At 37.4% G+C, this 22,621-nt stretch overlaps 2 protein-coding genes across 6 annotated transcripts in view; one reads left to right on the top strand and one right to left on the bottom strand.

The window, feature by feature from the left end:
- LOC108717446 (guanine nucleotide exchange factor DBS-like) overlaps positions 1-22,621 on the top strand; it is a 186,741-nt gene that overhangs the window by 102,178 nt on the left and 61,942 nt on the right. The gene's annotated exons all lie outside the window — the stretch shown is intronic.
- Positions 1,496-21,896, bottom strand: b3gnt5.S (UDP-GlcNAc:betaGal beta-1,3-N-acetylglucosaminyltransferase 5 S homeolog). Of its 2 annotated transcripts, none has more exons than XM_041564022.1 (2): positions 17,137-17,161; positions 1,496-4,489 (listed from the first exon to the last, which is right to left on the bottom strand). In XM_041564022.1, exon 2 carries the CDS (start codon positions 4,231-4,233, stop codon positions 3,100-3,102), a length of 1,134 nt encoding a protein of 377 aa, XP_041419956.1. In that variant the 5' UTR covers positions 4,234-4,489; positions 17,137-17,161; the 3' UTR covers positions 1,496-3,099.

Here is a 22,621-nt window from a genome sequence, read left to right as displayed (position 1 = left end):
TAACTCACTTGACTACATGAGCTAAGTAGGTTCATCTAGTTCACATTTGTCTATACTTTACCTCTACTTCTTCACAAAGTAAATATGAAATATGATTCTAAAAATATGACAATATGAATGATTCTCCTTTAAAGTGGCAGCTCACCTTCAATTTTTTTGTGTTATAAAATGGCCAATTCTAAGCAACCCTTCAAATTGGTTTCATTATTTATGTTGTATAGTTTTTACTAATTATCATAAATAAACCTTTGATGTGGATATATACCATCTACATGTGAGCACTATGCAAGAGTCCAAAAGCACGTAGCAAGCAATCAAAAATGCTTTTTTGATTGATTATTTTATAGTTTTTTTTATGAAGTGCCTTTTTCTTCTGATTATTTCCAACTTTCAAAGGGGGGGGGGGGTGTCACTGAACCCATCTAAAAACAAATGCTTTGTAAAGCTACAAATCTATTGTTACGTTTTTGCTGATCTCTCTATTCATATTCCACTCTTATTCAAATAAATGCATGGTTGCTAGGGTAATTTGCACCCTAGTAACCAGATTGTTGAAATTGCTAACCGGAGAGCTGCTAAATAACTCAAAAACCAAATTAAAACCAACTGCAAATGGTCTATCACTCTGTACTAGGTATGTGCGGGTCGGGATTTTCTTGACCAGCATCCGCCCGCCACCTGCCCTCCCAACTTTCGGGTTCCTTTTAAAAAACCCCCGCCGACTCGCCACGCTAATGATGTCACACAAGGGGCGGGGTGCACAGACGTGCATCTATAAAAGTTCAACCTGGAAGTCGTCATTTGTAGGGATGGGCAATTTTTTTCACCTTGTTTCACCACAAAAATGATGCCCATAGATTTGTATGGCATCGTGCGTCAAAAAAAAAAAAAAAAAACCGGGTCAAATTCGCCCATCCCTAGTCATTTTTAAGGTTGCCCACGACCCGGAAAGGGAGTTGCGAGGTCGGCCCGCACATCATACTTAAAAGTTAACTCAAAAGTGAACACCCCCTTCAAGAAAACTACTGCAGTTTTCGTTATGGCTGGAACGGCAGCTGCTCCCTTTCACTGACTTACTGCCTGAATGAGTAGGACATTGTGCAGCTTATGGCACATGCTGCTATTACTGTGCAGAAATACAGATGCCCTCTAACATGTGTCATAAGGCAGTCTAATGTTACTCACATTCATCTGTGCATTTTTTTTTTCTGTTTTCTACTATTTACAGCAGAGATTTGCTACACTCAGTTTCAGGGACACCAGTATCAGTGAAGTCTGTACCCACTATAACACCCCAATCTTTTCTTAGGTTGATTTACACACATTTTACATATTTATACATGCACAACAAATATAAAAAAATATATCTATCACGCTACTAGTCTGGACCTTTATATGGCTCAGTATTGTACTTGTTTGTGATAATGACTCCCACTACAGCAATCAGCTGATTACTGTGAGGGTGAACAGAGGTAGATCACAGCTTACACTTTTGTTTTTGGACTCAATCTGTTTATTATCTGAAAATGAGAAGACTTACAAATGTAAAATTGCTCATGAGTAAAGCAATACTTTATAACATAAAAAATACACAAAACATACAGCTAAAAGTAGACAAACACACAAGTGCACGTGTGCTTTACTAGGAACTCACTACTTGAGAACCACTGAAACACTCTGATGTATAAATGCCATGGAAATGGCTCTCTCCGTCTCACAAACTTGCAGTAAATAGCACCATTTTTGTTGGAAATCCCTCCACAAAAAGAACTAAAGTTATCAAAAGGATTTCCAGTACATGAAAGTTCAGGCGGTTTGTTTTACCTGCCTTCATATCTTTTATAATAAATAAGCAGTTCTACTAGAGTATAAAAATATATTTTTTGTGTAAAACAGACCTGCTGTAGTTCAAAATATGTTCACACTAAGATTATTTCACATTTTTTTTTTCTAGTTTGCAAGTTCCTTCTTATGCTAAAGAGCTTTATTTATAAAGAACACTGCCCTGTGACTGTACCAACATTAGAAGTGGTTTAAGCTATATTAATACAAAGTATTTAAATAATTGAAAAATAACAATTATTTAAAAAAGGAACAAGGGCATCTCCCTACCCTCACTATCGGTGGAATGGGAAAACTAGTTCAACAGCATCTGGAAAGATGCAGGTTACTCATCCTTGATGTAAATGCAATGATGTTGTTAATTGTGGAAAGAATAAATGAACTATGATTTCAGAGGCAGCTTTCCCATTAATTGGGTATTAGTTTGTGGGAATGTCTAATACCCGCCTTACATACAGCTTTTTAGATGGTAAAACTCACCTTAGTCAACCTGTGTAACATGTATGAATACAAACTATCAGACACTTATATTGGTGTTTTTAGCTTAGCATTAGAAGGCACTATAACAATTCAGACCAAAGATTTCCATATGGGTCTTCACCAGCTGTTGCAAACTAAACTTCCCAGCATCCCACAACTGCTAAAGCTGAGCTGGAGATCCATAAGGCCCCTTGCTTTAGACAGTGCAGTACATCTGTAGGACTCCTTAGGAAGCCAATGAACTCCATCTGGCTTCTCTTAACTCATCTGAGCAGTGTGCTCATGGGGATTATTTTTATGCTTTATACTCTTGCATTGTTTAACAACAGTCATTTCTAGATATTCACAATAAATCTGTAAACAAGGACATGGATACATAAAACACAGCCATTAATGCATTACAGCATGAGTGATACAGTGCGTCACAGTAAACATTTCTGCATTTTATTATTGCTGTTCAGTAACTGATTTTATAAGCGTTATTGAAAGCAAAAATAGTATATGTTCCTGAGCAGACGGGTGGGGACCACAAAGGATCCAGAGAATATTTGCCAAAAAAAAAATCAAACTGAAAGCAAGCACTTTGGCCAACTATTGCAGTTGTACTAGGAAGTGGCGAGAGCCATGAAACGCGTTGAGTGAACAGCCCATTGTTTAGTGTGGGGCATGCTTTTTCCTACTACCATTTTAAAATGCTTGAATAAAGGTTTATATTTTTAATTTTTCTACCTCCTGGATTCCTTGGTGCTGCACCTACAAACTCACTCTTTAGTTGTACTAGGACCATGCAGCTGAGCAGGGGTATGTATCCACATAGCCAATTTTACAGAGAAGCATGATATTTACTATTTTACAATATACGTTACCCAAAAATCCAGAACTAAGAGATTTTACATTAGAGTCTGTAGCTTGCCTCCATAAATAGTCAAGGTCACCTAAATGTCCATGGGAAGTCATCATTTTGTTGTAAATACAAGGATGGTATGGAGATTTCCCTTCTCCGGAGAAGTATACGTGATACTGAGGAACAACTCCCATTTTATTGGCACAGATTCCCATGAAAACGTCATCTATGTACAAACTTGTGTTCAATGTCTGCGATGCTTCGTATACTTTTGCAGCCACATCTCTAGAAACAACATACGCAGCTCCTGCAGTGTAGTCAGGATAAGATGACCAGGGATACATTTCATAAGGCACATAATACTTGCTGGCTTTGCTTCTTATTGGAGGTGACCCACGATGGACTCTACCAATCCAGAAATCCTGTGTCTCAATAGGCAAGCTTTTTAGGTAGGTAACCAAGTTAGGGGTATGGACAAAGATATCATCATCAGCAGACATAATAAATTTAGCACTAGGACAGAATGAGTTTACCCACCCAAACTGCAAAAGCAACTTAAGGGTTAGGTTGTGGAAGGTGTCACTGAAGTCTTGCTGTATTAGATCCTTGAAGCGTTTGTTTTCGTTGACAAGGTCTTGTTGAGTGTGGTGACTTTTTACTGGATCTCTTTCAACTCCGAGGGCAAACACAACTTTAATGTTGGCAGCATACCGAGAACGGATGTAATCCTCGTTGCCCCAAGTCTTTCGAATTGCATTGCGGCGCCTTCTGTTTTCAGGAGCTGTCTTTACAAACAGTAAGAGCAGTACATCCTCATTTAGACATTTGTGCCTGTTATTGATCAGATATCTGTAGCCAGCTGCCCCATCAGATCTGTCCCGAGGAACAGACAGACTATCATTGACAAAGTTATAGCTATTTATGAGGTACCTGTATGAATAGGACTTTACGTGGTTGACCAAGGAATTGTCTTCTTGAACCAATAAAGCCATTAATGATAAAACAAAACATGAGGCAAGTAATTGAAGAGACTGGCATCTTCTTAACCTCCTAGCACTAATAAGCATTCTGGGGGAATTAAAACTTTTGTGAGGAAAAAAGGTTGAAATTCTTCATATAGGTGTTCTTTGAATGTCTGTTGTATTTTCCGACCAAATGTTCATTGTAAAAGCCAAATATTCCTTAAAATGGAAAACCACACACTGTAGGCTAGTAGACTTTAGAGGTTTGCAAACTGCACCCTAGCAATAGCATTGCTGTCTGTTCATGGAAGACTTCAAAAATGGCACAGGCATCTGGTGTTTCTTAGTAAGCTGTCATTATCTGTACGAAGAAATTAAAAAAAAATATATAAATGTTATCATATAAAATTAATACATTTAGGGGCCCATTTAATAAGGGTCAAAGTGAAATTTTCGAATTCAAAAACGTTGAATTTCGAAGTAATTTTTGGGTACTTCGACCATCGAATAGGCCAAATTCGACTTCGATTTGAATTGGAAAAACTTAGTACTTAGATTTTCGAATCGTAGAATATTCTGTCTCTGAAAATCGTTCGAATCGTACGATTTTAATTAGATCGAAAACTGCTAAATTTAATCAAAAAAAAAAAAACTGACTAATATATATATATATATATATATATATATATATATATATATATATATATATATATATATATATATATATATATATATATATATATATATATATATATATATATATATATATATATAAATAAAATGTTTATCCAAGCTCTTAGGGAAGGTGCAGATTCACACAACCAGTTCATTGCCACCGTTTTCTTTGCATAGAACAATAAGAGATGTGATCTTATCCTAGCATATTTGGCATGAATTATAGCTTCTATGACCCCCATAAAAGACAGACAGCTGGTGTTATTACCCATGGAAAGTCCAGGTTATCGGTCAGGTAATTTATGACTTGGGTCCAGAAGGTAATCATTTGAGGGCATTCCCATATCAAGTGGAAAATGTCAGCTGCTGGTTTCTGGCACCTGAGACAAGCATTATCAGAAGCTCACCCTATTTGCCGCAGTCAGATTGGGGTTATAAATTGCCTATTTACCAGGTTTTTGGCAGGACAGTTAACTAAAATGTAAGGAAAACAAATTTACTTACAAACTGCTTCTGCAGAACTAAATGAGAACCCAAATGAAATCTTCCACTAACCTGCAAATGGCTTGTGCACCCGAAGCCACTATATTCGTGCCAATTCTTTAGATTCTTTACTCTTATCACACAACTAAAATGGGCGCTAGGAGTGACAGTAACTAAACAAAGATAGTATCTAATTGGATGACTAATGGCAAGTTATATGCAAACAAACACACCTGCAGACTAAAATAGAAAAAAAAAAAAAAAAAAAGCTTTAGATTCACTTCAAACTAATGGATGGTTTGCTCAGACATCCAAGTAACTGTATATGAACAGTTCAAACAAATGCTAATCATAAATTGGATTGCCATAAATTAAAAGACGGATCAAAACATGCTTACGTTTTTGCACCCTGCCCACATCTAGGTCTGATCCCATTAAACTTTAAGTGTCAGGTCACACAGGCAGATTCGGGGAGATTAGTTGCCCGGTGACAAATCTCCTCTTCTTCGGGGCAACTAATCTCCCTGAACTGCCTTCCCTCTGGCTAAAATGTAAATTGCCGGCGGGATGGCACTCGGAGCGTTTCGTTTTCCGAAGTCGCCCTAAGTTGCCTTACGAGGAAACTTCTGGCGACTTTGGAAATCACTCCCAGTGCCATCCCGCTGTCTTAAATGTAAATCGCCTGCGGGATGATGGCACTGGGAGTGTTTTGGGGAGATTAGGCAGTTCGGGGAGATTAGTCGCCCTGAAGAAAAGATTTGTTGCCGAGTGACACAGGCAGATTCTCCCCGAATCTGCCTGTGTGCCCTGACCCTAAAGGCAAAAGAAGAATCATTTCCTGATTAAACACAGTGAAGGCAAGGCCACACATATGCAACTCGGACATCATTTACAGATATTCCACTGAAATGCAGCATAGAAAGCCAAATTCCAAATACCAACAATTATTACAGGTATGGTATCGGTTACCTGCCATTATCCAGAAAGCCCTAAATTACGCAATGGCCGTCTCCCATAGCCCCCATTTTATCCAAATAATCCAAATTTTTTAAAATGATTTCCTTTTTCTCCATAATAAAACAGTACTTTGTACATGATCCAAACTAAGATATAAAATTATCCAAATTGGAAGCAAACCAAGATTATTTGGTATATTTAACGTTTACATGATTTTATATAGTAGACAAGGTATGAAGATCCAAATTATGGAAAGATCTGTTATCCGGAAACCCCCAGTTCTAGAGCATTCTGGATAACAGGTCCCATACCTGTACCGGTTATTACATACAATCTATAGTGCTATGATAATTATTGAAATAAGACAGCAGGTGACTAATCCATATCCCTGGTGCAATACATCAGGATTATTAGGTGTGCATGGATTCATAAACATGCATATTAACGACACATAAATAAAGCTAAAACCTATTCAGGATATAAAACCAAAAGGAGTCAGACAGGGAGTAACTGGGAATACAAAAGAGCATTCCCAAGTTATTACTACCAGAATGCAAAGCACTAACTAATGGTGAGGGCATTTTCCCTGCCACAGTTTTCCTTGAGAAGACTACTGCAGTCAAAATGGCACTTCAATCCAATTTAAACAGAACACTCCAGGTTATAGAATTACACTGCAGGATGTTTATACTTGCAACAGAACATCATTGTCTGTATATTTTGGTTTTACAGAAGAGGCTGGAAATACAAATGTGAATCTCATGCAGAATTACCATCACTTTTTCTAAAGCTAAGGCATGAAAAACAGCACTGATCAAAATGTCCTCCTTATAAAAGGAGTACACGTCGGGTACAAGTCTGAAAAAACTAACTAGAAGGGCTGCACTGAATAAATTTACATTCATTTATTGCAGGCCAGCAATTTCCCCGTATTAGAAGTATCTCTCCTCACAGGGGGCATGCCCAAGTGATACCTACCTAGCAGTGCTATGAAATGTCAAAGGCAGTGCATAACACTTGCTGGCAGGAAAGGACATTTTGACTGCCACAAATTACCATTTTGTGTATGGAGCCATTGGTTTGCCATTTGGATTGACTGTGGTAAGATCAATTCATTTACATCGCTAGTTGATCCAGATTAAGGATCCAATTGCTAGGCACAGGGCAGCTTTTTACAAGTTATTCCAGTAGGTTTCTTATGAAATAAAGTGTGGTCTTGTATATGACAGTTTTAGTACATTTGTCCCAAGTGTGGCTAGTATAAAAAAAGGCTTGCCTTTATCCTGGGAATTACATTTAAGTATACCAGGGTTTGCTCCCAAAACAACTCATTCATACTAATGTGGTGCTCAAATATCCTTAAAAAGATCATACTAGTATAAAATATTAATTCTATGGGAAAAAAACAGATAATGATTCATCAGTGTAGAGAGGCGGTTCCAAGTGCAGAGCATAAAACAAACAGATGTTGGAAACTTCAGAAATACTAAAATGGAATATTCTTGAATTCTGTATTTCAAGCTAAACGGGACAAATTAATACAGTGACAATTCTGGGTTATATTTTTCAGGCTGAGGAAAAGTAAATAAAAATGAGCACACATAACAAACCAGTTTTTTTTTTTTAATCCAGCAATAATGTTGATAGTGCACAGGTCATTTATTTTATTTCAGGGTGAACAACAATGACAAACGCTGGTCTCCACACAGGGGTGATTTTGCAGTTCTCAGGCAGTCTTCCTGATACTATCCCACCCCCAAGCACTTTGCTCTAGAAAACGCGAATTTCAGGTTTGAAAAACTGAATTTCAACTCTTAAAATTACCAGTGCTGCCTTTTTGCCTCACCTGTCAAATCTTTAAGAGATACTTGGGCTTGTAGGCACTTATTTCTTAGGAATGTGATGTACCATTGCCATTAAGCACCCAGGCTCATACATATAATTGCTTCCATTGCTTCACTAATAAAGGACTAGTAACATTAATTTTTTTTTTTAAATAATTTTTTAGTATACCACAAACCCCCCCCCCACCAAGACTAATTAAACTTTAAAATCACGCAGCCTTTGCGTTCCACTTCAGAAAAGGTGATGAAGACAGGGAGGAGAAACAGAGTGCTGCACGATGGATTGCCTTTTCTGAAGCGGAGTTTCAGTAAGTTATTTCTTAATAAAAGCTGTGAGAATTAGTCTTGGTGTTTTTTTTCATGGTATAGTAACAAAAATGTTTTTTATGTTACTGGTCCTTTAACAGTAGTGAGGCAATGGAAGTAATTATCTGTATGAGTCTGTGTGCTTAATGGCAATGGCACAAATGGTGTTTTAATTGACACTGTCCTCTGAAGCGGATTAAAACACAGATATAAAATTTGACCCTATCCCCATTAATATAACACTAATGTCAGTTATATCATCTGTTTGTATGTTGTTGGAGCATGGGAAGAAACACGCACACACACTTTATTGCAATAGCAATTGTTACATAATTTTAATTGTTTAATTGCTAATAGTCTGTCATTAGAGGTTCAGGCTTTATAAATGTATATAATTTAGATGGTTAATGCATTCAGTTACTTTGCAGGGAATAAAATTAAATTGGCAAAAAATGTAAAGAAAGATGTATATTACAATGACAAGTACAGGTAAGGGGGTTATTCAGAATGGGCGGGACCTGGTGTTTTCTGGATAATGGGTCTTTCCGTAATTTAGATCTTCATGCCTTAAGTCTATTAGAAAATAATTTAATAATTAAACAAACCCACTCGGCTGTTTTTGCCTCAAATAAGGATTAATTTTATCTTAGTTTGGATCAAGTACAAGGTACTGTTTTATTACTAGAGAGAAAAGTGAATCTTTGTAAAAAATTGGATTATTTGATTATAATGGAGTCTATGGGAGATGGCCTTCCCCTAATTCTGAATTTTCTGGATAATGGGTTTCTGGATAACGGATCCCATGACTGTACTTATTCTTAGACATTATTGTGCCCTTAAAAGCTGAAAACCACAGCTATGAGTATTACATTTGTTGGTACTCATGCATTAGACTGCTGTACCAAATGGCCTTTAGCCTGTTTGCATTCTACAAAAAAAAAAAGATTACAATTCCTTCATTCCTAACATTTTGCATAAGATATGTTTATGTGATCGACAATTTAAACAGCAAGACCTATGCAATTTCTTTAGCACTAGGGTTATAGGACTTTGGCTTTCTTTTGTCTGTTTGTAAATACTCATACAACAATCCTTTATTCTGGCTAATGGTGGAATAAGCATCAGGTCACAGTAAACAGTAATTAAGCTGAAGCAAGATAATGGGAAAAATGCTGTAGCTATGAAGACCTTAAAGGAACAGTAACACCATAAAATGTAAGTTTTTTAAAAGAAGGATAATATAATGTACTGTTGCCCTGCACTGGTAAAACTGATGTGTTTGCTTCACAAACACAACTACAGTTAATATAAACAAGCTGCTGTGTGGGGGCAGCCATTCAAACACAGGAGATAACAGATAAGTGCAGAAGACTCATTGTATACTACAGAGCTTATCTATTATCTCCTGTGTACTTTCTCCTTTTCCAGTTTAAATGGCTGCCCCCCCCCCATGGTTACACAGCAGCTTATTTATATAAAACTATAATAATATTTCTGAAGCAAACAGATCAGTTGTACCAGTGCAGGGCAACAGTATATTACATGTTGCTTTAAAACACTTATTTTTTGGTGTTACTGTTCCTTTAATCAATCAGCTTCTACACCGTCAATGGTTTACCACATATACAAGCAGCCTGAGCCCAAAAAAAAAAAAAATCCAGGGAAAGGTCTAGGCCAGCAATTTCATGTAAGGTTCCCCCAGAAATGCACCACTATCTGTCACAATTCCTCTTAAACCCCAGTATTTTCTCATCCCTACTCAGATTTGCATGCGTATGAGGGTCTTTCTATGCAAACTAAAAAGATGCAAGTCATTGCAAATAATTAAATATGTCATAGTAAATATAAAACAAAACACACTGGGTAAAGTATTACAGCACAATTAAGAATACATCAATCTAATAACACCTATATAAGAATATAGTTTTTAATTAGATTCACTAATTGCCATCCTTTAAATGCAAAGAGTATTTGAGTTTTGTCTGACATCATTCATCCAAGAAACGGATAAATAACTCCCTTTTAAATTCTGAGCAGTTCTAAGTTATATCAAATTTGTAACAAAGACTCTGAACGCTTAAAATAAACCTGAATTTTGGACAGTGTTTTAGGGCATAGAACATTTTATGTAATTATAGCCACCACTTATCCTGTGCTCATCAGCACTCAAAAGCTAAGATAAGAATGTTTGCTTAAACCATTATGTATTGCCTAACAAATAACTTGCACAAACTTCTAACATTTACAGAGATGAGCAACATTTAAGGCACATTTATCAAAGGTCGAATTCATGGGAATTTTGTTTAATTAATAAATTTGAATATACTCGAAATTCGATTGGGGGGTTATTTAATAAAAAAAATCGAATACTCTAATGAATATTACTGACCCGAAAACTTGAATTTAATTTGAATAGAATTCGACTAAACTCTAATAGAGTTTTTTTTCTCTGAAGATGTTATTAGCCTCCCTGACGTTCGGGTTTTTTTTCAAATGAGTCACTGGACCTCTCCCATTGACTTATATATGAACTCGGCAGGTTTTAGGTGGCGAGGTGGCGAATAGTCGAATTAGAATCTTTAAAGGGCCATGGTTTGATTAATCTAGAAATTTGAATTAAAATCTGAATCGAGTTTGAATTATTCACAATTCAAATTTCAGAGTTTTGACCATCATTTTTTGTTGCTGAAAATTCGCATTTTTAATTCGACCCTTAATAAATCTGCCCCTTAAAGGGGTTGTTCACCTTCAAATTAACTTTTAATATGCTGTAGAGGGTCATATTCTGAGACAATTTGCAATTGGTTTAAATTTTTTATTATTTGTGGTTTTTGAGTAATTTCGTTTTTTATTCAGCACCTCTTCAATTTGAATCTTAAGCAATCTAGTAACTAGGGTCCAAATTACCTTAGCAACCATGCATTGATTTGAATAAGAGACAGGAATATGAATAGGAGAAGCCTGAATAGAAGGATCAGTAATTAAAAGTAACAATAACAATATATTTGTAGCCTTACAGATCTTTTGTTTTTTAGAAGGGGTCAACGACGCCCATTTGAAAGAGTCAGAAGAAAAACGCAAATAACTATAAAACTATAAAAAAAATAAACAATGAAAACCAATTGAAAAGTTGCTTAGAATTGGCCGTTCTATAACATAATAAAAGATACCTTAAAGGTGAACCACCCCCTCTAATTAAAAACAGTACATTAGCCCTTCAAAAAAAGTATATACAGTGGTGTGAAAAACTATTTGCCCCCTTCCTGATTTCTTATTCTTTTGCATGTTTGTCACACTTAAATGTTTCTGCTCATCAAAAACCGTTAACTTTTAGTCAAAGATAACATAATTGAACACAAAATGCAGTTTTTAAATGAAGGTTTACGTTATTAAGGGAGAAAAAAAACTCCAAATCTACATTGGCCTGTGTGAAAAAGTGATTGCCCCCCTTGTTAAAAAATAACTTAACTGTGGTTTATCACACCTGAGTTCAATTTCAAAGGTTATAAAGCCATTTCTAAAGCTTTGGGACTCCAGCGAACCACAGTGAGAGCCATTATCCACAAATGGCAAAAACATGGAACAGTGGTGAACCTTCCCAGGAGTGGCCGGCCGACCAAAATTACCCCAAGAGCGCAGAGACAACTCATCTGAGAGGCCACAAAAGACCCCAGGACAACATCTAAAGAACTGCAGGCCTCACTTGCCTCAATTAAGGTCAGTGTTCACGACTCCACCATAAGAAAGAGACTGGGCAAAAACGGCCTGCATGGCAGATTTCCAAGGCGCAAACCACTTTTAAGCAAAAAGAACATTAAGGCTCGTCTCAATTTTGCTAAAAAACATCTCAATGATTGCCAAGACTTTTGGGAAAATACCTTGTGGACAGACGAGACAAAAGTTGAACTTTTTGGAAGGTGCGCGTCCCGTTACATCTGGCGTAAAAGTAACACAGCATTTCAGAAAAAGAACATCATACCAACAGTAAAATATGGTGGTGGTAGTGTGATGGTCTGGGGCTGTTTTGCTGCTTGATAGATGGAACCATGAATTCTACTGTCTACCAAAAAATCCTGAAGGAGAATGTCCGGCCATCTGTTCGTCAACTCAAGCTGAAGCGATCTTGGGTGCTGCAGCAGGACAATGACCCAAAACACACCAGCAAATCCACCTCTGAATGGCTGAAGAAAAACAAAATGAAGACTTTGGAGTGGCCTAGTCAAAGTCCTGACCTGAATCCTATTGAGATGTTGTGGCATGACCTTAAAAAGGCGGTTCATGCTAGAAAACCCTCAAATAAAGCTGAATTACAACAATTCTGCAAAGATGAGTGGGCCAAAATTCCTCCAGAGCGCTGTAAAAGACTCGTTGCAAGTTATCGCAAACGCTTGATTGCAGTTATTGCTGCTAAGGGTGGCCCAACCAGTTATTAGGTTCAGGGGCCAATTACTTTTTCACACAGGTTTGGATTTCTTTTCTCCCTAAATAATAAAAACCCTCATTTAAAAACTGCATTTTGTGTTTACTTGTGTTATCTTTGACTATCTTTGACTAATAGTTAAATGTGTTTGATGATCAGAAACATTTTGTGTGACAAACATGCAAAAGAATAAGAAATCCGGAAGGGGGCAAATAGTTTTTCACACCACTGTATGCGAGACCTCATCTTCTGCACAAGGGCCACATTGAGTCTCCAGGTGTAAAATAAAGGCACAAGATATTCTGAAGTCTGTAGGAAGGACACAGTCATCTTCCTGTTTTCAGCAAATTTGGGTTTTTTCAGATGAATAAAGGCTGTAATGCTTGCTGTCTAATGACTACTGGGCAATACAATTTTAAATGAAAAACCCTTTGAGTTCTTATTATGTAATTATGCATGCATAAATTTATTTATATAGTGCTAATAAGATAGATATGAAACACTACGCAATATTACAGTGTAGTGAAGTACACACAAGAGAAACCAAATTGATATATGTCCAGCCAGTGGCCAGAAATTCTAAAAGTTGCATGAAGTTATGTTTTGTCTGCTGCTGGTCAGATGAATATTAGAGAAGCACAGTTTGAATGCCACTTACTAAATACAAGCACAGAAAAGGTACCGGCCTCCAAGAACAGGTGAATGTTTCCTTGCACTTTTCCACACAAAAACTTTATACATACCCTAAATCTCAGTTGTGGCTGTAATATGAAATATGGTTGTTCCAAGATGCAGGAGTACACAACGCTGTCCATGCGGTGTAGCTCGCTGAACTACTGTGGCATTAATGTGTGTGTGCTGTTGCTTTAATGGAATAACCAGTCTTTTACACAGTAGCACAACCACTTTCCCTCTTTGTTTCATAGAAGAGGAATGCAAATGCTGTGTGTGCATTTGTATTGTTTTACGACTTTTTTCCAGGATTAGCCTCGATAAAACAACACATTTTTTTGCTGATCAAGCACTGGAGTATCCAGTACAAAAAAAAAAAAAAAAAAAAAGGGAGTGAATGAATTACTCTACTGAGTGCACCATAAACTCCAACCTTCCACGTCTAGTGAATTACAATTCTTCACTAACAATTTTGGGTGTGAAATGATGTTGCCTTGTGAGAAATGCCATAGATGAAAAAATAAAATGCAATGCTTAAGGTAATTAGGGTATGGCTTGCAAATTATTTTTTTTACCTGTGCGTTAACAAAAAATTACTCAATTACTCAACTCAAATTATTGGTATAGACATTAAGCAATTATTTTTCACTTTTCCTCAGGTAGAGTCACAGCAGACAAAACAGCTTTCCTAACTTGTAGTCAACAGTCCTTCTGTGACCCTGCTGCGAAAGTGATGCTGTCAAAAAAATTTGATTTTTTGTCGCAGCAAAAAAGGGTCAGATTCGCCCATCACTACTTCCCAGCAATGAATAAAACTCATTCATGAATCCTGAATGTGTGAGACAGCGCCAGCCATAGGCAGAGGTTTTCCCATTCAGATAAATGGGAAGCAAATGAAGGCAGAGAAGAGCATTTTACTGCAACACACGTCACTTCCTGGGAGCACATGTGTATTTTGTTCTATAGAAATTAAATGAATGAATTTTAAAATGTGACTAATTACCACCATTTTTAAATTACCTCTTTGGGTACTGGAATTCTTTACTTTTTTTAAAATTCCTGGCTTATGGCAACTGATAAAGGCTCAAACTCCCTGGTGGGATATATATGCAGATATGACAAAATAAACATCTGAATGTTGGTGGGTGCAAAGAAGCAGATTAAAAATAATAAATAGCTCATGTGCTAAGGTTTGCTCAAACGCCTGTGTGGAAGAGCCCTAAAGATTGCCATAGATGCATAGATAATCTCATACGAATTTTCGTACGATATTCAGTGCGTGTATGGTGGGAAACAAGCCGACCGATATCAGCGGAAGACTTGGATATCGGTTGGCTGCTCGAGCTGGACGGAAAATTTTGATTGGGTGCCTCTGAAGTGCCATGGTTAGTACTGAATCTTCAGATACAGGTCGAATTCAATGGTTTCTACCTGTATGTCCAACGATTCAATCTTTTCCAAGAAAGATCATAATTGTTACGTCTATGGCCACCTTAAGACACATAGGATTAGGTTCTCATATGCAGTGCACTCTGAACATGGGTAGGAAGACAGTAGATTGGTCTTTTTTCCTCCTGTATAGAAACTGCTACTAGCCTGTACTTGCTGGGGATGTACATTTGTCTCTGTTGTATAGACTAAAGTGTGGGTTCTCTTCATAAGAAACAATGTTTTAGCCAGGTACAGTTAGGGAGCAACAGCAAACAACTCAATTTATTCTCATCTTGACGAATGTGTCCACTCACCTTTTGATAAAAGAGTGGCTTCCTGAACTATAAGGGCAGAGACACACGTGGAGATTAGTCGCCCAAAGAAGAGGTGATTTGTTGCCGGGCAACTAATCTCCCCGAACTACCTTCCCGCAGGCAAGCTAGAAAACTTCGGGCGACTTCGGAAAACTAAGCTCTCCAAGTGCTATCCCGCTGTCGATTTAGACTCTAGTGGAAGGCAGTTCGGGGAGATCAGTCACTCGAAGAAGAGGCGATTTGTCGCAGGGCGAGAATCTCCCTGAATCTCCACGTATTTTTGTATGGCCAAGCATTTTGTATGTGTATTGAATTTCACATATATACATTAAAATAGATCAAATTGAAAGGTAGAAGGAATTAGTTAAGAGCACAGCAGAAAAACACAAGCGATGCTGCAAGAATACCACGTCATTTGTGGAATACCAGACATTTGTTGTTCAGCTGCAGTGCCATCTGGTACATTTTAATAACGGGCTGGAATTTTGTTCAGATGTAATAACCAATAGCAACCGGATGTTTGTTTTTCAAACTGATGACTGTAAATTCTACCTGCTGATTGGTTGCTATAGGTGACTACAACTGTAGCAAACTCTGCACCTTTAGATTAACCTGAAGCCTTTTGTCTTTGCAGTAGAGCAAGGATGGTCAACTCCAGACCGGTATTTAAATATATATCTGTATTCTTGTCATGCTTTTCTAGATAATGGACACACTTGCATAGGTTTACCAGCAGAAGAGATTTAAAGTACACCCTTTAAAGTACCCTGAATTCCAGGAGAAATGTTAAAAAAGGAGGAATGTTAAAGAATGCATGGTATCTAGATTCATGTAATTACTCAAAAATTCCTTTACTTGCAGACAATTCTCATTACGAAAGACGCTTCTTAGTATTGTCTATTGCCTGGTATAGTGTTTTGTAGCCACAACAAATAGCCATGTGTCATTGCTCTAAAAGTCTATGGCATCTAACTTTCAAGCAACATAGATTCTATACTTCTTAATTAAGCTATGGAAATATCACACTGGGTTGCTAAGGCTGGAGGCAAAAAACAGTTGATGGTGAACCGGAAGAACTAGATGGTAAAGACCACATGGATATGTACACCTAGCAAGTAAATATCAAGCCCAATTAAAGGCAGAGCTTTTTAGAGCTGTAGGCAATGTAGAAGATTGAGCAGAATTTTGTGTAGCAGAATATTTCTACTAGAAGTACAACCACCAGTGGTTTTTTACAGCATATTTTCTTATTTAAGGACTTATGCACATTGGTGCTTATAGTGTTTCCACTCACATTATGACACTTCCTACCTATCCATGCTCTATCATGCTCTGTTTTAATGGATCTAAGCACATCTTGTAATCAATTGTAATGAATCTTAAGATCTGATATTACACTGGATATTTGTGAATTTGATGGTACTGGATCGTACTTCACAAAAACAGAATATATAGCTCAACAATTTTGTTTGCAATTTTTGTTAGAAAATCACAGTCAGACAGCCAAAAGCTTAAAAGGAAACCTATAGTTTGTGATCAGGCAACCTGTGGCACTCTACAAGATCATAAAGTTACCAGCGCAAAAGCTGCATCATGCAAACTGTTAAAACAACAAGAAGCATTTCAAATGTTAGAAAGGGTATTAACTTTTTCAACAATTTGCTTTTCAATTTTGACTTAATTTTAAATTGCTCAGAGCAGAGTTTACATATTTTTTATTATGACGAATAGTTAAACTACAATTTTTTTTCTGTTTAGATTTTAAGATTTCATTCACTGCCTGGTTTCTGGGACCCTAGCAACCACATAAAAGTTTAAAATTTAAAATCAGCAAGCTGCAAAACAAAAAAGACCACTTGCAAACCGTACAAAAGTCATCATTAATTCAAATTGAACTTCCACTTACCCCTTTCTGGAATGCTGCAGGGCATTGTACGAAATTCTTTGTAATGGGAAAGCAGGTATGTGTGCCAAATGCACCTCTCATATGCCCGTTCCCTGAAAATGATACGTGGCTGCTGGGTAAATATATGTATAAGGAATAATTAACGTGTGGGCACTTTTTTGGAAAAATAACCCTGTCTATATTTGTTATTTCTTCCCAATAATGATGGCACCAAGAATTAAGCTGGCCATAGATGTAAAGATTTTTAAAAGATCTTTTCGTTATTGTGAGACTACGATTATCTCAACCGATTGTTTACATGTACGATTTGTCCATCAACTAAAAAGGGCATTTCAGGCGATATTGCCAGGAAAACTGAGGGTAGCTGCCTGCTTGGCCCTGCAAACATAAATAGATTGCACTGGGACCGATACATTTTTTTTTTTAACCCGGCGAACAATTTTCTGACAGATGACGGACGAAAAATCGTAAGATGTACGATCGTTCGATTCCCACTAACTTCACAACAATTTGACGGATTGGTCGGACTTCGCTAAAATCTGTTGTTCACCAAAGAAAAATCTTTGGGTCTATTGGTTAGATTGCAACCCTTCAGATCACTGGAAAAACACTCAGAACCTAGGTACTAAGACAGTTCTTTCAGAATATATAGTATGGCAATATAGAGGCATATTCTTTAACCCAGGCACACAAGTCCTTTCCAGCAGGCTTCAGGCTGGTCACATATCTCCAAGATTAGACAGAAGAACATAGTGATCTAGCAGAAGGTGATGTCACATGGCCTTCCAGCATCTACTTGAAATATGACACTTGCTGCAAAGTGATATTATACAGCTGCCCAGTCCATTAGACACATCGTCTTGTTTTCAGAGCAAGCAACCACATTATAATCTATGTGTGAGAAATCATTCTCACTGATGTTTCTCGGCTCCTATCAACTGCACTTTCGATATGACTTCTGAAGTACAGACATATAGACATAGTTTAGCACGCATCTGACCAGTGGCCCCCGGCCTATGTAGGAGAGGATTGTGAATCAACACACATATTTCAAGCCATATATCTGCCAAGGAGGCTGCAGTGAAGGGCCCATACACACAGAGAAGCTGCAGACTAGGCCTGAGCAAGTCAAACTGCCAGCTTCAATCTGCTTGTCTACATCCAGCTACCAAAATAGAAAAAATCCATCTGTAAATGCATGTCTGCAAAAATTGCAATACATAATGCAAGGAATATAGGGACTATAATATTACATAGAGACTCTCCAAATTAAATATGTAATCCAGGTGCAACTGCCCTGGTCCCTCAGCAAAGGGAAGGGAAAACATAAGCAACAAAAACTGGCAGGTCACCATACACTTGGGACACTAAAGGCCACCAGTGTAAAAAAAATAAATAAAAAAAATTATATATATATATATATATATATATATACATATACATATACATATACATATACATATACATATATATATATATATATATCATATTTATTATTACGCATCTAAAAGCTTTTGGCATTTCATTCAGGTGGGCACTTAAAAGGGGTGCTTCACCTTTAAGTTGACGTTTACTTTTTTATAGAATAGCCAAGTCTAAGAAACTTTTCAATTGGTCTTTATTTTTCTAGTTTTTGAATTATTTGCTTTCTTCTTGTGACTCTTTCCAGCTTTCATATGGGGGTCACTGACCCCATCTAAAAAAAAAAAATGCTCTGTAAGGCTACAAATGTATTGTTATTACTACTTTGCATTACTCATCTTTCTATTCAGGCCCTGAAGTAATTTGAATCCTAGCAACCAGATTGCCAAAACTGCAGACAGCTGCCTGGACAAAAAGATAAATAACTCAAACCACAAATAATAAACAATGAAAACCAATAGCAAATTGTCTCTGAAAATCACTCTCTACATCATATTATAAGTTAACTCAAAGGTGAACAACCCCCTTTAATCACTGGCTTCAAAGTGCCTTCAAGTAGTTGAAGGGAAAGTTCTTGACACAAGGCTCCGTTTTTAAAATGCTTACTTCTATTGACTTAAATGTGCAAAACACCCACGAGTGCCAGCACTGGTGCCCTTCAGCCTGAGAAACTCTCCCTAGAACTGCTAGGCCAGCTGAGAATTTGGCCCTTGCTTCATTTGCGTAACAGTCATGTAGGTAGCCATATTTAGCCTCGCAATCACTCTTCTTTTCTGGTTACCAGAGTCTAACCCTGGCCCTAGCAACCAGTTTAAACTGTCCATTGAAATAAGGCAGCATATGAGCAAATAACAGAGTACAGGTATGGGAACTATTATCCAGAATGCTCAGGACCTGGGGCTTTCCGGATAACATATCTTTCCGTTATTTGGATCTTCATACCATACATCTACTAGAAAATCTTGTAAGCATTAAATAAATTCAATAGGCTGGTTTTGCTTCCAGCAAGGATTAATTATAGCTTTAGTTTGGATCAAGTACAAGGTATGGTTTTGTGATTACAGAGAAAAAGCAAAACATTTTCTCTCTGGATAATGGGTTTCTGGATAGCGGATCCTGTACTTGCAAAAACCTAAACACGAAGAACAACTGCAGGTTGCTTCCATCATAATTAGTGATGGGTAAATCGGAAACAACGACAAATTTGTCAAATACATTGACGTGTATGGGTAACAAAAAGAGCCTCGCAGAGTGGTGAAAATGAAGCTCCACATTTCTGTGTACAATCTAATGGTACAAAAATGACAAGTGATCAGCCTTAGGTTGCCACAAGCTGACATCACCATCTCTTTATCATCTTACCTTTCTAAATGAAGGGAAATAATACCGATTTTGAAGTGGTTCTTCACCTTCAAGATGCCTTTTAGTATGTTATAGAATGGCAAATCATTAGCAAAATTTTAATTGGTCCTTGTTTTTTTTTGGTTACAGTTTTGTAATTATTTGCCTTCTGACTCTTTCCAGCATCTTTCTATCCAGGTCCTCTCCAATTCATATTTCAGTCTAGCATTCAAATCACCAACTGCTTGCTAGGGTAATTTGGACCATAGCAACTAGATAGCTGCTGAATTACCAAGATGGTAATTAAGCAGCTGGTAATTAAGTAATTAAAACAAATCATAAATAAAAAATAAAGACCAGTTGCAAATTGTCTCAGAATATCTCTTGCTACATCATACTAAAAGTTACTTTTAAGGTAAACAACCCCTGTAAGTGCTTTGCCCAGTATATATAAATATGTAAAACTGAATGATAAACTGTTTTGGAATACTTTGCCTAAACTGTGAAAAGTTTCTTGCAGCACTTCCTGAGAGGTAACCAAACTAGTTGCAACTTGTGAATCACAAAAAGACGGGTGTGAGGGGGAGGGAGATTGTTGAAAATCCAGGGTAAATAAATAGCAAAGATGAATTAACTTGAAAAAAAAAAAAAAAATTATATATATATATATATATATATATATATATATATATATATATATATATATATATATATATATATATATATATATATATATATATATATATATATACACATACACACAATGCAGAAAAAGGAGAATATAATCCAGTACTACGGGAGAATTATTGTCTAAATACAAAAAGTACATCTTATTAGAAACAAAAGTCAACTTCCTTTTAACGGATAGCGCAGTGTAGGGAGTGATTGCTCAAGCGAGTCTAGTTGCAGGCCTGGACTGGCAATCTGTGGGTTCTGGCAAATGCTAGATGGGCTGCTATAAGATGCCATAGACAGTCCCTATTTAGTGGGCTGGTGTGGGACTGTTTGGGCCTCTGTGTACCTGAATTGCCAAAGCCTATTTTGACTCCCAGTCCAGACCTGTCTGGGTGTGCAGCACATAGACTAGGGTGCATATTATAATAAAGAGCATATTTATAAAGTTCTGCTGCAGTCCTCATACTTAAAGGGGGTGTTCACCTTCGAGTTAACTTTTAGTATGATGTAGAGAGTGATATTCTGAGACAATCTGCAATTGGTTTTCATTTTTTATTATTTGCGGTGTTCGAGTTATTTCGCTTTTTATTCAGCCTCTCTCCTGTTTGCAGCGTCAACAATCTGGTGGCTAGGGTCCAAATTACCCTAGCAACCATGCACTGATTTGAATGAGAATATGGAATATTAATAGGGGAGGGTCGGAACAGAAAGATTAGTTATAAAAAGTAGCAATCATAATAAATGTGTAGCTTTAGTGAGGATTTGTTTTTAGAGGGAGTCAGTGAAAGCTAGAAAGAGTCAGGAGAAGAAGGCAAATAATTAAAAAAAAAAACTATACAAAAATAAATAATGAAGACCAATTGAAAAGTTGCTTAGAATTGGCCATTCTATAACATACTAGAAGATAACCTGAACCCTTTAAATTGAGGCATACTATGACATTGCTGTGTGTTTGATGCTGTGGCGCAGCTTTATAAATATAGAAATAAAATGCCTCTTGGTCTGTCCATATGTGAAAAGGGGGTGATCTCTGGATGGGGTAGAAACCGAAGTCAGCTCTGATATTGTAAAGGCGTTTTAAACAGTTTATCACTGCCCTTTAAATGTGAATTGCTTTTTATATTCATGTAAAACCTCCAAACCTAGTTAATTGACTGTCGCTGGATGCTGGGAGTTGTAGTAAAGTTGGGAAGCGGGAGACAAGAGACCCCCTTCTTCTTACAGGGAGTATCTAAATGTCCCTACTAAATGTAGTAGGTTTGAAAGCAGTAGCAGAAACTTACCGGCACAGAGAGACAGGCGACATAGATGCACACAGCTGCAACAGGCAAATCCGCTCCCTGGCTCACGCTCCGCTGTGTGGGAGGCTGGGAGCAAACCACACACTAGCAAGGAAGGGGGGAGCTGCCCAGTCCCGGACTGGCCAGCCAATCACCTTCCAGTTCAGCAAGGTATCACCCCCTAATAGTTCTCAGCAGCAGAGACAGCCAGAGAAGTCACACCCGCTCTGTGTCGGTATATACTCGTGCCACTGGTAATGTCACAGCTGAGCAAGTCAAACCCAAAGTGACAGAGAAGTTCATTGAAACTCTGTTTATCAAGGAAGCGCTAATAATACTTATAGTGTCCAACTAATTAACTCGAGGATGACGCAGAAGTATATCGACGTCAAGTCTTGAGAAATCGACACTTGTACTGTTACTATGTATATAGCAGTCGATGCATTAGATATATATATATATATATTGATAGATATATATAGATATATAGATATATATATATAGATATATATAGATATATATATATAGCTATAAGTGTTAGAAATACAGTCTGCGATGGGCGTTTGGGAGAAATTCCCAACTTCCCTGACCTGTTTCAGGCGTGGCCGTGACTATGGAGGAAGGCCATGGGAAAAGAGTTTGGTTTCACGTTACTGCTGTTAACCCCTGAAGAGGAAGGAATTGCTGGAGAAACTGCTGGCGAAAACGTGGCAGTCAAGCTTTGTTGGGTCAGGGTGTGACTGTACAGGCGGCAGTACAACCCCGAC

Source organism: Xenopus laevis, chromosome 5S, assembly GCF_017654675.1.
Source record: "Xenopus laevis strain J_2021 chromosome 5S, Xenopus_laevis_v10.1, whole genome shotgun sequence".
NCBI lineage: Eukaryota > Metazoa > Chordata > Amphibia > Anura > Pipidae > Xenopus > Xenopus laevis.
The sequence above is the reverse complement of the archived record's forward strand: the minus strand, read 5'-3'. Positions and strand labels throughout refer to the sequence as shown.